Source organism: Chroicocephalus ridibundus, chromosome 6 (assembly GCF_963924245.1).
Source record: "Chroicocephalus ridibundus chromosome 6, bChrRid1.1, whole genome shotgun sequence".
NCBI lineage: Eukaryota > Metazoa > Chordata > Aves > Charadriiformes > Laridae > Chroicocephalus > Chroicocephalus ridibundus.
In genome coordinates, this window is record NC_086289.1 from 41,193,128 (window position 1) to 41,207,844 (window position 14,717).

Genomic DNA, 14,717 nt, shown 5'->3' on the forward strand with positions numbered 1-14,717 from the left:
GGTGTCCCTGCCCAGGGCAAGGGGTTTAGAACTAGATGGTCTTTAAGGTTGCTTCCAAACCTAACCATTCTGTGATTCGACGATTTCCAAGGTGGTGAACAAAGGGCGCTCAGTATCGAGTATCTCTCTCTTCTCAAAGAATCAAGGACCTGGGTGCCTTGTCAACCGCCAGGTGACTATGAGGCAGCAGTGTGCCCAGGTGGCCAAGAAGGCCAACAGCATCCTAGCCTGTATCAGGAATAGTGTGGCCAGCAGGACTAGGCAGGGATTGTTCCGCTGGTGAGGCCCCTCCTCAAGTACTGTGTCCAGTTTTGGGCCCCTCACCACAAAAAAGACACTGAGGTGCTGGAGCGTGTCCAGGGAAGGGCAACGAAGCTGGTGAGGGGTCTGGAGCACAAGTCTTGTGAGGAGCGACTGAGGGAGCTGAGAGGGGGCTGAGGAGACCTTCTCGCTCTCTACAACTCCCTGAAAAGAGGGGTTCGGTCTCTTCTCCCAAGCAACAGGCAATAGGACACGAGGAAATGGCCTCAAGTTGCGCCAGGGGAGGTTTAGGATGGTTATTAGGAAAAATGCCTTACCAAAAGGGTTATCAAGCATTGGAAATCACCATCCCTGGAGGTATTTAAAAGACAGGTAGACGTGGTGCTGAGGGACATGGTTTAGTGGTGGTTTTGGCAGTGTCATGTTAGCAGTAGGACTCAATGATCTTAAAGGTCCCTTCTAACCTGGATGATTCTATGTTGCTCTAACAGCGGAAAAGTAATCCCGTAATTTCACCACTCAGTTTGCCTCAATACAAAATGCCTCCCCACTTATTGCAGTGCTCAGGCACAGCACAGACTGTACTCGCTTTGGAAACTGCATTTTGTGCCTGCGCAAAACCTGCCGCCAGCATTTCTAGCACGCCATGGGACATACTGGTAGGGTAATAACAGAAATGAAAAAGAAAGAAAGGCTCCTAGTCAAATGTATGCAAGAATAGAGAAAAAGGTTCTTACAGATAGGACCATCATCGCGTTCACAGACCCTGGTCATCATGGGGGACTTCAACCACCCCGATATACAGCAGGGCACAAGAAATCCAGGAAGTTCGTCGAATGTGTCGATGACAACTTTCTTCTTCAAATGGTACAGGAGCCAAGGAGGAGAGGAACAGTGCTGGACCTTGTCAAGGAGGGGCTGGTGGTGAGTGTCAAGCTCAAGGGTAGCCTCGGCTGCAGTGATCATGAAATGGTGGATTTCAAGATCCTTCAGGCAGCGAGGAGAGCATGCAGCAAGCTCACTACCCTGGACTTCAAGAGAGCAGACTTTGTCCTCTTGAGGGACCTGCTTGGCACAGTAACATGGGGAAAAAGTACTGGAGGGAAAAGGGGCCTACGAGAGCTGGTTAGTATTCAAGGATCTCCTCCTCCAAGCTCAGGAGCGGTACATCCCAAGAATGAAGAAGTCAGGCAAAAACACCAGGAGGCCTGCATGGATTAACAAAGAGCTCCTGGACAAGCTCAAGAGCAAAAAGGAGGCCTACAGAGGGTGGAAGCAAGGAGCGGGTGACTGGGTGGAATACAGAGAAACTGTCTGAGCGACCAGGAACCAGATCAGGCAAGCTAAAGCCCAGATAGAATTAAATCTGGCTAGGGGCATCAAGGATAACAAGAAAAACTTCTTTAAGTATGTCAGGGGTAAAGGCAAGACTAGGGAAGACGTGAGCCCTCTCAGGAAGGAGTCAGGAGACCTGGTCACCCAGGACATGGAGAAGGCTGAGGTGCTGAATGACTTTTTCGCCTCGGTCTTCACCAGCAAGGGCTCCAACCACACCACCCAAGTTGCAGGATGCAAAGGCAGGGTCTATGAGAATGAAGAAGTGCCCACTGTAGGAGAAGATCAGGTTTGGGACCATGTGAGGAACCTGAGGTGCGTAAGTCCATGGGACTGGATGAAATCCATCCACGCGCCCTGAGGGAGCTGGCAGATGAAGTCGCCAAGCTGCTTTCCATTATATTTGAAAAGTCGTGCCAGTCTGGTGAAGTTCCTGCTGACTGGAAAAAGGGGAAACATAACCCCCATTTTCAAAAAGGGAAAAAAGGAAGACCCAGGGAACTACAGACCAGTCAGTCTCACCGCTGTGCCTGGCAAGATCATGGAGCAGATCCTCCTGGAGTCTCTGCTAAGGCACGTGGAAAATAAGGAGGTGACTGGTGACAGCCAACATGGCTTCACCAAGGGCAAATAGTGCCTGACAAATTTGGTGGCCTTCTATGATGCTGCCGCAGCATTGGTAGATAAGGGGAGAGCAACCGACGTCATCTACCTGGACTTATGCAAAGCATTTGACACTGTCCCGCATGACATCCTGGTCTCCAAATTGGAAAGGCATGGATTTGATGGATGGACCAGTGGGTGGATAAGGAACTGGCTGGATGGCCGCACTCAAAGGGTTGTGGTCAACGGCTCAACGTCCACATGGAAACTGGTGACGAGTTGCATTCCTCAGGGGTCAGTACTGGGACCAGTGCTGTTTAACATCTTTGTCAGAAACATGGACAGTGGGATTGAGTGCACCCCCAGCAAGTTTGACAATGACACCAAGCTGTGTGGTGTGGTTGACACGCTGGAGGGAGGGGATGCCATCCAGAGAGACCTTGACAGGCTGGAGAAGTGGGCCTGTGCGAACCCCATGAAGTTCAACCAGGCCAAGTGCAAGGTCCTGCACCTGGGGTCACAGCAATCCCAGGCACAAATAAAGGTTGGGTGGAGAATGGCTTGAGAGCAGCCCTGAGGAGAAGGACTTGGGGGTGCTGGTGGACGAGAAGCTCAACATGAGCAGGCAATGTGCGCTTGCAGCCCAGAAGGCCAGTCGCATCCTGGGCTGCATCAAAAGAAGCATGGCCAGCAGGCCGAGGGAGGTGATTCTGCCCCTCTACTCTGCTCTGTTGAGACCCCACCTGGACTCCTGCATCCAGCTCTGGAGTCCTCAGCACAAGAAGGACATGGACCTGTTGGAGCAGGTCCAGCAGAGGGCCACGAAGATGATCAGAGGTCTGGAGGCCCTCTGCTGTGAGGACAGGCTGAGAGAGTTGGGGTTGTTCAGCCTGGAGAAGAGAAGGCTCTGAGGAGACATTATAGTGGCCTTCCAGTCTCTAAAGGGGGCCTACAGGAAAGATGGGGAGGGACTCTTTTATCAGGGAGTAAAGTGATAGGACACGGGGTAATGGCCTCAAACTGAAAGAGGGTAGATTTACATTGGATATCAGGAAGAAATTCTTTACTGTGAGGGTGGTGAGGCACTGGCCCAGGTTGCCCAGGGAAGCTGTCAATGCCCCATCCCTGGAGGTGTTCAAGGCCAGGCTGGATGAGGCTTTGAGCAGCCTGGTCTAGTGGGAGGTGTCCCTGCGCATGGCAGGTGGGTTGGAACTAGATGATCTTTAAGGTCCCTTCCAACCCGAACCATTTTGTGATTCTGTGTAGTTATTTATTCTTTTTTCCTCTGTTTTTCCCTAAGTGAATTGAAGAGGACAATTTGTGTTTTCTGCTGCTTTCCTGTTGACTAAGTTCTGTCCCCTGATGCAAGGAAAAGGGGAAGAAACCAAACATAACAAAACAGGTGCTGATCTGCAGAGCGTGATTCCACAGCAATGAACAATCTTTCTGGGCTAAAACATGCCAAAGACAGATGCTGCAGCTTGGAATGAGATACGGGAGCTGACAGAGACATGGATGACTAACAGGTCATATGCCAGTCATATGGCTTCTTGCTCCTGTCCAGCCAAAGCAAGGAGGCAAGACAAGACAGAAGACTCTATTACCCAACTGATACCAACCCTGTCAGAACTGAACAAAGACAAACAAAGCATTCATCGACCAATGGATGAAGACCACGGTATGCATAACTAAGGCTGTTATCCCCACTAACGTAATTACTTTGCCTTAATCAGTGGCTAATTTCATTTCCCCATTCATATTGCTCAATCTCTTGCTATTACAGTGTCATCTGCAACTCCCACTAAGTTTTCATTTCACCATCCCAAATAACTTACTAACTCTAGTAAACTCTTAGTTCACTGTTTACTATTATTCACAAACATTAGAACATCAAAATGTTCATGAACTAAAATGTTTATAAGAGCTCCATTTCATCAACCACCCCACCATTTCGCCAACCTTGTTCCTTGTTATTTCACCAGTTTCAACTGGTAAACAGCTTCTGCTTTTTTATTCCATGAGAATGGAATTTATCCCCAAAGAGGCCTTTAAGAAGCTTTTTGAAAATCCGAGTTACGGCATATCGGTGGATATGTACCCTCCCTGATGACCAAGAATGGCAAAGTAATAACAACAGATGAGAAGGCTGAGGTTCTCAACAACTTTTTTGCCTTTTTTACCTCAGTCTTCACTGCCAGCCTCTCTCCTTATGCCTCGCAAGTTGAAGGACCGCAAGACGGGGACCTGCGGGACAAAGTCCCTCCCACTGGAAGTGAAGACAAGATTCGTGACCACCTGAGGAACCTGAACATATACAAGTCTATGGGACCTGATGAGATGCACCCCAGAGTCCTGAGGGAATTGGCTGATGTAGTTGCCAAGCCACTCTCCATGATATTTGAAAAGTCATGGCAGTCAGGTGAAGTCCCTGGTGACTGGAAAAAGGGAAACATCGCACCCATTTTTCAAAAGGGTAAAAAGGAGGATCCTGGGAACTACGGCACTGTCAGCCTCACTTCTGTGCCTGGGAAGATCATGGAACAGATCCTCCTAGAAGCTATGCTAAGGCACATGGAGGACAGGGAGGTGATTCGAGACAGCCAGCACAGCTTCACCAAGGGCAAGTCCTGTCTGACCAACCTGGTGGCTTTCTACAGCAGAGTGACTGCAGCAGTGGACAAGGGGAGAGCTAAGGATATCATCTATCTGGACTTCTGCAAGGCCTTTGACACAGTCCCCCACAACATCCTTCTAAGTTGGAGAGATACGGATTTCATGCGTGGACTGTTTGGTGGATAAGGAACTGGCTGGATGGTCGCATCCAGAGGGTAGTGGTCAATGGCTTGATGTCCAGATGGAGAGGTGTGACAAGTGGTGTCCCTCAGGGATCCGTACTGGGACCGGTGCTGTTCAATATCTTCATCAATGATTTAGACAGTGGGATCAAGTGCACCCTCAGCAAGTTGGCTGATGATACCAAGCTGAGTGGTGCAGTTGACAGGCCAGAGGGACAGGATGTCATCCAGAGGGATGTGGACGAGCTAGAGAAGTGGGCCCGAGCAAACCTTATGAAGTTCAACAAGGCCACGTGCAAGGTCCTACACTTGTGTGGGGACAATCCTCGTTATCAATACAGGCTGGGGGATGATGTGAGCAGCCCTGCGGAAAAGGACTTGGGGGTGCTGGTGGATCAAAAACTGGACATGAGCCAACAACATGCGCCTGCCGCCCAGAAGGCCAGTCACATCCTGGGCTGCATCAAAAGAAGCCTGGCCAGCAGATCCAGAGAGGGGATTCTCCCCCTCTACTCTGCTCTGGTGAGACCCCACCTGGAGTCCTGCGTCCAGCTCTGGAGTCCTCAGCACAAGAAGGACATGGACATGTTGGAGTGGGGCCAGAGGAGGGCCACGAGGATGATCAGAGGTCTGGAGCCCCTCTGCTGTGAGGACAGGCTGAGAGAGCCGGGGTTGTTCAGCCTGGAGAAGAGAAGGCTCCGGGGAGACCTTAGAGCCCCTTCCAGTACCTGAAGAGGGCCTACAGGAAAGCTGGGGAGGGTCTGTTTGCAAGGGCATGTAGCCATAGGACGAGGCGTAATGGTTTTAAACTAGAGCAGGGCAGGTTTAGATGAGACATTAGGAAGAAGTTCTTTACACTGAGGGTGGTGAGACACTGCAACAGGTTGCCCAGGGAGGTGGTGGAGGCCTGGACGCCTGGAGGCAAGGTCAGGCTGGATGAGGCTCTGAGCAACCTGATCTAGTTGAAGATGTCCCTGCTCACTGCAGGGGGGTTGGACTAGATGGCCTTTAAAGGTCTCTTCCAACCCAACACATTCTATGATTCTACGATTCTGTGATTTTTGACTTCTTTACAGGACTGCAATAAACTTGTGAGACAAACTCATGCTAACAGAAGCTGTATTGACTCTTCTCCATTATAAACAGGTCAACCTACTTGCCTAACTGTCCTTTTCTATTATATTTATACAGGTTCTTCTATGATACAGCCCCTAAAATTAGCACAGAGCCTCTTCTAAAAGACCAGTATTCTGTGGTGCACTTCATTCTTCTGGTAACTGGGCTCTTTTGGGCAGTAACTTCCTGGCCTCAATTACTAGTTCAGGAACAGAGTTTCAGACTGCATCAAAACATCTGGGTGATTGTTATTTAATTTTGTCATTTCTTGCTATTTCAAACACCAATTTGTGCAAAGAGCCATCTTAGAACTCTCTAAAGCTCCACTTTTGCCCTAAGGAGAGCTTCAGTGAATGATGAGGAAAGGGCTCTAGAAATGGAGAATGCTGCTCACTCCAGGGCAGGGACACAAAGCAGGATGCTCTGGTCAAGAATGCAAACGGAATTCAGAGCAAGCTCTGGACTGTGAGACCAGGGGATCCTACAGAACAGCCTGTTCTGCCACGCAGACCGCTTGGCTGATGTTAGCGCCAAGTGCCACTTTCCATAATGACCGGCATATTAGCAGAGTCCAGGAGGGACGACAGACACCATACACCAGCCACAGTCACCACAAATGATCCTATTTAAGGAGTTCTCCATACCCCTAGAGGACCCAGCTGCGGCTCTTAGAAATCAAGTCCTCAGAGATACATCAACAGACTTACCATCATGCTGCTGTTCTGTTCCTCTCTCGCCTCCTGCAAAATACTGCTAAAGAGTTCAAGGTAATTCAGATTCTCTTCTATCACTTGGACAAAATTTTCCCTGCAGGGAAGGGAGGGCATAAGATGACATATTTAAAACACAAAGTAACACCAATGTCAAAAGGCTCTGTGTTGGGGGGGGAGGGGGGAAACAACAAAAAACAAACACCCACAAAAACCAAATAACCCCCAAAAATGATTTATAGTTCTCTGCAATTGTAGGTGAAACCCTGTAAGGCACAAAAACATGCCTGGAGGTGGCATCCTGCAGATCCTCACCCTGGAAGTGTGAATTTGCACTCCTTCCCTACCAAGGAACTCCACAAACCACCCCGAAAAGAACTTAGGAAGTGAGCTGAATACGAGGGGCCTGAAATCACTGCCCACTCCCCGTAAGGCTTGCGTCTCTTGGCTCTTTGTATAGTGCCTCATACAGTGAAGGCACGGTTCAAAGAGGAGCTATGAGGCGATCCAAAGGCACCTTGCCCAGAAAAGCACCCATTGAAAGGTGATCACCCAACATTACTCAAGAGGCGAAAATTGCTGTGCAGCAGCAGACAGAAAAGAGGAAGTGGAAAAGGCTGCTTTCAGGAAAAGGTTTCAGAAAAATCAACTGACTTCCAGCAAAAGCCTGCTTAGATGTGTATCTTCAGAACCTAGGCATTTCCCCTGACAATCCAAAAAAGAAAAAGCTGGCCAAATGGTTTGATGCCAATGTTCACAACCCCTGCCCAGCCCCCCCAAAACCAGCACTGCTGCAAATAGAGGGCTGAGCACTCTCTGAGGGGCGCCTTCCCTTCTGTTATGCCGACTTGAAGTAAAATTGCTAATGAAGCAAAGAGGAGAAACCCCTCAGCTCCTGACAACTCTCTTACTCAGCTAGACCCGGCTGAGAGAGAGAAGCCTTAATAATCAAATCCAACCTCAAGACAGAATAACACGATGTGCAGGAAATGAACAGCACAATGCGTTAGCCGAGAGTAGTATGTGGAACTTGCTCAGGATAAGAAAGTGTAAGTTTCTGCATAAAGAGTTCAACCCAATTCCTGAATTTTTACAGCATTAATAACATATGAGCAACTGAAACGTTTTTTTTGGAAGGATAAAAAAAAAATCAAAAACAGATATCGAACCAGATGGATTGCTTAGTACTGACCGCGACTTCAGACCTCCATCTGAACTAAGACTTTTTAAAATCACTGAAGCTGTAAGAAGCACTAAACACGGCCTGGTTTACCTGCAACTTGCCCCAGAACCTGGGCAGGAAAAGAAACCGCACTTTGGTTCAAAATCTCATTGTTGCATTTTGCTGTGGTATGCCCAGAGCTAAGTTACTAAAACTCCAGTCAAGAGTCAAACAATGGCTACACTAAATGCTCTCCAGTGGCCTCATTTCCTTTCCCAACAGCTCTTACCCATCTTCAGGAGTTGCCATAGATGACAGAGGGTGAGGTACGTTCCCTGAGCAGCTCTGTGGGAGCCACGTGGCTGCTGGAGTTGAGGCTGTCCCTTCCAGGCTGGAGCTTACCAGTGATCGAGAAGAGCTCTGAGTCTAGAAAAAATAAATTTATCTGCTGTGACGGACAAAGGAAGAATTCAGTCAGGCTTAATTACTTTGTATGCAAGACTTGAGATTAAACATAAGCACTATTTGTAACACACACACACAATCTAGGCCATGCCTGTGGCTGGCAAGTCAGATGATACAATCCTCCACAGTTTTGCAAATAGCTGGTACCAAATGTCTCTGCATGCAAGTCACCCGTGGTGTTCACAACATCTTCTACCCTGAAGAATCAGGAGGCAATGCCATGTCCTAAACTGTGAGTCATGCACAGCAGCAACTCTCCTGACAGGGGAAAGACATACATGTTTCCCATGCTGACCTTGAACGTAGGCATGTGGAATCAGCGGATTGCTTCAGCGGTATAGTTACTACAATTGATGCAGAAAAAACAGTGTACTCTTAAAAAACACCTTGAACTAACCAGAGGAGCACCTACTTCACTTTTGGAGCCTTAAAATCATGATAGTTTTAATGCATAAGGCTGAAGTTCAACCATCCAAGGGAAAACCAGTGCACGCAGCATGGGCAGCAAACAGGAGGAGCTGGAAGCCACCATGCTGCTAGAAAGGTATGGCCTAGTTGCCAATACTGAAACCTGGTGGGACGAATCTCATGACTAGAGTGCGGCTATTGATGGCTACAGGCTGTTCACAGAAGGGACAGGCAAGGATGGAGGGGCGGAGGCATTGCCCGCTACATCAAGAAACAGATACAGTGTGAAGGGCTGTCTCTGAAGGCACCGAGGGACAGGGAGGTGATGCAAGACAGCCAGCATGGCTTCACCAAGGGCAAGTCCTGCCTGACCAACCTAGTGGCCTTCTATGATGGAGTGACTACATCAGTGGACAAGGGAAGAGCTACGGATGTCATCTATCTGGATTTCTGCAAGGCCTTTGACACGGTCCCCCACAACATCCTTCTCTCTAAATTGGACAGATATGGATCTGATGGGTGGACTGTGTGGTGGAGGAGGAATTAGTTGGATGGTCGTATCCAGAAGGTAGTGGTCAATGGCTCAATGTCCAGATGGAGACTGATGACAAGCGGTGTCCCTCAGGGGTCTGTACTGGGACCAGTACTGCTTGATGTCTTCATCAGTTACATAGACAGTGGGATTGAGTGCACCCTCAGCAAGTTTGTGAACAACACAAAGCTGAGTGGTACAGTTGACACACCTGAGGGACGGGATGGCATCCAGAGGGACCTGGACAGGCTCGAGAAGTGGTCCCATGTGAACCTCATGAGGTTCAACAAGGCCAAGAGCAGGGGCCTGCACCTGTGTTGGGGCAACCTCTGGTATCAATACAGGCTGGGGATGGAGAGCAGCCCTGAGGAGAAGGACTTGGGGGTAGTGGTGGGTGAAAAGCTGGACATGAGCCGGCAATGTGTGCTCACAGCCAAGAAAGCCAACCGCATCCTGGGCTGCATCACCAGCATTGTGGCCAGCAGGTCCAGGGACGGGATTCTGCGTCTCTACTCCCCTCTGGTGAGACCCCATGTGCAGTGCTGCCCCCAGCACTGGGGCCCCCAACGTAAGAAGGACATGGACCTGTTGAAGCAGGTCCAGAGTATGCCACAAAAATGATCAGAGGGCTGGAGCCCCTCTGCTGTGAGGACAGGCTGAGAGAGTTGGGGTTGTTCAGCCTGCAGAAGAGAAGGCTCTGGGGAGACCTTAGGGCCCCTTCCAGTACCTAAAGGGGCTACAGGAAAGGTGGGGACAAGATTTTTAGCAGGGCCTGTTGCAATAGGACAAGGGGTAATGGCTTCAAATTAAAAAAGGGAAGATTTAGACTAGGTTGGGAATTGGGAAGAAATTTTTTATGCTGAGGGTGGTGAAACACTGTCCCAGGTTGCCCAGAGAGGTGGTAGATGCCCCATCTCTGGAAACATTCATGGCCATGTTGGATTGGGCTCTGAGCAACCTGATCTAGTTGAAGATGTCCCTGCTCATTGCAGGGGAGGTTGGACTAGGTGACCTTTAAAGGTCCCTTCCAACCCAAACCATTCTGTGATTCTATGATACATCCTTCAACAGCAGCCAACACTAGACATTCAGGGAAGGTAAGAACAAGGCACATGGCATGGCACATCTACTGTACTCCAGCCACCAGTGACTTGCAGTTTGATGACTTACTGGGACCCAAGGACTCCTCCACTGGGCTTCTTTTCCATTAATTTGTTTACCCCCTTTCTAAACTTGTGTCAGATTTTAGCATCTCAAACTTCCCTTCTCTATAAAAAAATAAAATAAAATAAAAATCAACCACTGGGTGGAAGTTTTCCCTTTTTGGTCTCTTCAGTGTTTCATTTGATGTCCCCTGGCTCCTGCACTGGAAGGAAGAGCAAATGAATAGTCCAAAAGCTACTTACGCAAGCAATTTTCAACAAATGCCATATCTCCCTTTGTCTTTTGCCCTGCATCTGCATCACTGAGTTGTCAGCTTCCTTGATGTTATTTAGAGCCACTTCAATCTTTGGAAGCAAGTCAATGATCTTCTGCTTACAGCCCAAGAGTTTGCTATAATAAAAACCAAACACAAAGTTACTTTCCAGCTTGTGTGGTGATACGTTCTGGGAAAACCAAAAGCCTCACCTTGGGATTCAAGAAAAATTCTGTGAGAACACCCCTTTCTCTTAGCTCAGCACTGTGACAGCTGCAGGTACAAAACTGGCAAGACTGGAGTGACCCCTGGACTTTTCCAAAAGTCCAGTTAAGACTGGACCAGGCAGACGACACTACCATTAATACCCACAATACATGCTCTTCTGATTTGAAAAGCAAAAATGGATCCCCGTGACAATGGACAGCACAGCAACTCAACCATGATATTTCATTCATCTTCTCTGGTCTGTGTTGGTCTCTGTGGGCTGACCACACCATAGCTAACAACTTTCTTTATGGGATCTACCAAGCATAAGCTACACATGAAATGAACACTAGATCATGCTTTGCTGACCACAAGATTTGCATAATGACATTTTTTCTGAGCCACTTGAAGAATTAATGAAGTAGTGAACAAATCACTGTGATACCTTCTCAGTTGTTACGCTATTTTTATTTTTTTTTCCCCCCGTAAGATTTTAATCCCAGACTAAACCTTAGCAGACTTTGACTCATTTTAAAGTGAACTCTTGGATGCTAACAGTACAAGCCATTGCGTTCTCCTCCCCTTCCCTATTAGCTATACGTCTTAAAAAGTAAGTGGAAACATAACAGAGAGACAAAGGAGCAGAATTAATATTGCTATTAGAAACATATACCTGTGGATGGAGCTTTTGGGCTCCGATCTCCATGGTTTTCCCCTCTCCTTTCCTGCTACAAAGCTACAAATGTCACAAGTTGCATTTGTTTGGGTTTTTTTTTCCTGCATAAAGTACCTGAGATGGCCGAAGAGCTCCTTGAGAACTCGGTCTTGGCTCTGTACTGTCTGCACGATGATCTTCACCATGTCTGTGCTGTCACTGTAAGCATGATCTGGAAGGGCCATCAATCACCACATTAGTAAAATGCCTTTCAGTGAGGAGTCACTCTGGACACAAATGCCCAGAGTCAAGGAAAGATTTGACTTAATGAGTGCAGCCAAACAAACTGGAATACAATGAAATACGTTAAAATCTCTCTCAATCTCTCATTAGGCACAGCTTTTCCTTAATGTCTCTTCTTTCTGCAGTAACGTATACAATTCCAGCCACTCTTGCTGCCTAAATACTGTCTTCAATAAGGACTGAAGGCAGCTGTCAAATGCACAAGTAACTAAATCTTTCTGCTCACCAGTTACTATGTTCAGAACATAATAATCCCCAAACACGCGGTTCCATCCAGTATAATCAGTGGAGAGGAGGAGAGGGAGAAAAGAGATTGACATTGGGTTGGGGCGACGACAGAGGAACAGCAGTTCTTCCCATGTCTGGAGAGAGTAAAGCAATAGTACCGGGGGCAGGAAAAAAGGTAGATAACGCCAGAAGGCAGACACATGTTCAGGGCAGATGCTCCAAGAATGAAAACCAAAAGACAAACCCACGTCCGAGGAACAGGACTACAGAATTTGGAAGAGCTTTAGGCTCAGCAAAAAGAAGAAATCATCTTAAGGTATGCCCTTGAGTCTGGTGAACTTTAATACAATCATTTGCCTTTTCCTAAACAGTATTTTCTGTGTTTGAGTTCAGAAAAATTAGTCATGGGGTATGAGTGTGAAACAGTCTGTGAACCATCTCCTTCCATACCTGGAGGTCTTGTTTTTAATTGCTTGTACAGGTCTATGGCTCTCTGTTCCCTTTAAAAAGAAAAAAAATTATTCATACATGTTAGCAACAAGCAGGTGACTCAAGAAAAAAAGCACTGCAATTAAGTTATGATGCGGTGAACCTCACACATTGGAGCTGCCACCTTCCTCTACAGCTAGTGTACAAGTATGACATTTGAAACACGAGGATTGTCTTTCTGTGATGGAAATAAACCCTTCCCTAAAAGCTGTCTCTCTTCTAATCATACATTTTCTTCTCAGATAACTGTACAAACTGCAGGTTATTTTCAATTTCAAATTTTCAAGTGGCTCCGCTGTGTTTTCTTTCCATGGTATCCTTGATTATGAAACTCAGTTTTTGTAACTCTGGGTACTTCTGCACAACTGCCTGAGAAATTCTTGTTCCTGTTCTGCATTTTTAGCCTGAATTTTAGTGACAGTCTGCAAATGGAAAGATACAGCTGCATCACAAACGGGAGGACAGCGTTTCTCTTCTTCCCATTAAATAAGTGTTACTTCTTTCAAGTATTTCAAAAGCAGTCAAACACTGAAGCTTCCATCCTTGAACAAATCTTCGCTGCTCCAAATGTCGGCTACTGCTGCAAGAGGTGGTTTCTCCATTCCACCACTTCCTCCCCTGTACACCAGTTCTGATGCTCCTGCAACTACACAGGGATGAAATGCAACTTAGCTGATCTAGCTCTGCAAAGAGGGAGGCGGGAGAGCATGCCAGGAACTGGCACATTTCCTCCCAGAATATTCAGAGTCATTCAGAAGAGCTCTTACTAACAACTGATTTAGCGGCTATTCAATCTTGGTGGCTATTTGGTAATTGCCACTCTTCTATAATTGCTTTTATAATTGCCACTTGTGCTCTCAGCAACAGCCCAAATGACAATAATTGCTTCCTATGTCTTCTTAAGATCAGGAATACCACTTAGCTCTTTCATATTTTAATACTTGTTGAAAAAAACAATTTTCAAGTTTCCAAATATTCAAGTATCCATGAGTTGTTAATTATCCTTGCTTTGAAAACAGAGTGAAGATGTTTAACAGGATTTTATAATGATCTCATAATTTTCTCACTCAATACCATAAAATTACTCTTTTCCAACGCGAAAAAGACATCCTCTGCATTTTTCAGTTGAGACCAACATGTATCTTAGGCCCAACCTCTTCTATGATGAAGTTTCACAGTCAGTGACAGAGAAGTGTCCTGTCCCCCTTAGCTGTGTTTTCCATGTTTCCACAGGTCTAGCTACTGTGTGTTCTGCCTTATAACGCTGTCAAGTGATCCTTCGAACTTCAAGAGGAATGAGGAATGTACAGCCACAGGTAGTGGGATCTTCCCTTTTACCAGCAAAATGATCTTAAACCGACTGCAAACTGCTCTGCACTCGCAGTTTGCAAAAAGTGAGGAGTGCATTTCAAAAGCATTGATGGCACCAACAGATTTAAAAATAAACCCTCAGAAAATGAAGTACACAACATCCATTTATGTGCAAAAAAATTAACAAGCAAAGGACTTACAAACTCTCCATGACTTCTCCTTGGCGCCTTGCATACGGACTCTTCTGAAGCTCTACAATCTCTGTGTGCAAAGCCATGATCTGCTCATCCAGATATCCTATATCTTCAGCCTAATGGGGACATGCAGTTACAAACCAAACTGAAGGAGGAGGGCAATAAAGCAGATAAAGATCCCCAGAACACTTGTTTGGATAACGGGCTGACTCCACGCGGAGTTTAGGAGAAAAAAGCTTTCTGACCTGACTGCTGCTACAATAATTGAGGTTACTATTATTAACTTCTTAGTGCATGATATCACCTAGATCCAAATCTCTAACAACCACACTGGATGAGAAAAATCAGCTTCTTCATAAATCCCCTCTCTGAGATGCACGCTGCACACACATATACTCTCTGGCACTAGCAGGGAAGATTTTTTTTCCTCCCATTTTTACAGGATGGACAGAGGGTGCTCTCACATTTTACCCTCTCATATCCATTTTGGTTTGACATTTCTCCGGTATTTCACATCTTCCTCAAA

The 14,717-nt window shown here is 46.9% G+C and overlaps 1 protein-coding gene across 1 annotated transcript in view; it reads right to left on the bottom strand.

Moving 5' to 3' along the window:
* Positions 1 to 14,717, bottom strand: part of CHUK (component of inhibitor of nuclear factor kappa B kinase complex) — a 41,875-nt gene that overhangs the window by 578 nt on the left and 26,580 nt on the right. Inside the window, exons 15-20 of the mRNA XM_063338472.1 lie at positions 14,198 to 14,307; positions 12,648 to 12,697; positions 11,802 to 11,898; positions 10,794 to 10,941; positions 8,272 to 8,408; positions 6,818 to 6,917 (exon numbers count right to left, since the gene is read on the bottom strand). Of these exons, the coding sequence (XP_063194542.1) occupies positions 6,818 to 6,917; positions 8,272 to 8,408; positions 10,794 to 10,941; positions 11,802 to 11,898; positions 12,648 to 12,697; positions 14,198 to 14,307 (642 nt within the window). The remainder of the gene's footprint in view (positions 1 to 6,817; positions 6,918 to 8,271; positions 8,409 to 10,793; positions 10,942 to 11,801; positions 11,899 to 12,647; positions 12,698 to 14,197; positions 14,308 to 14,717) is intronic.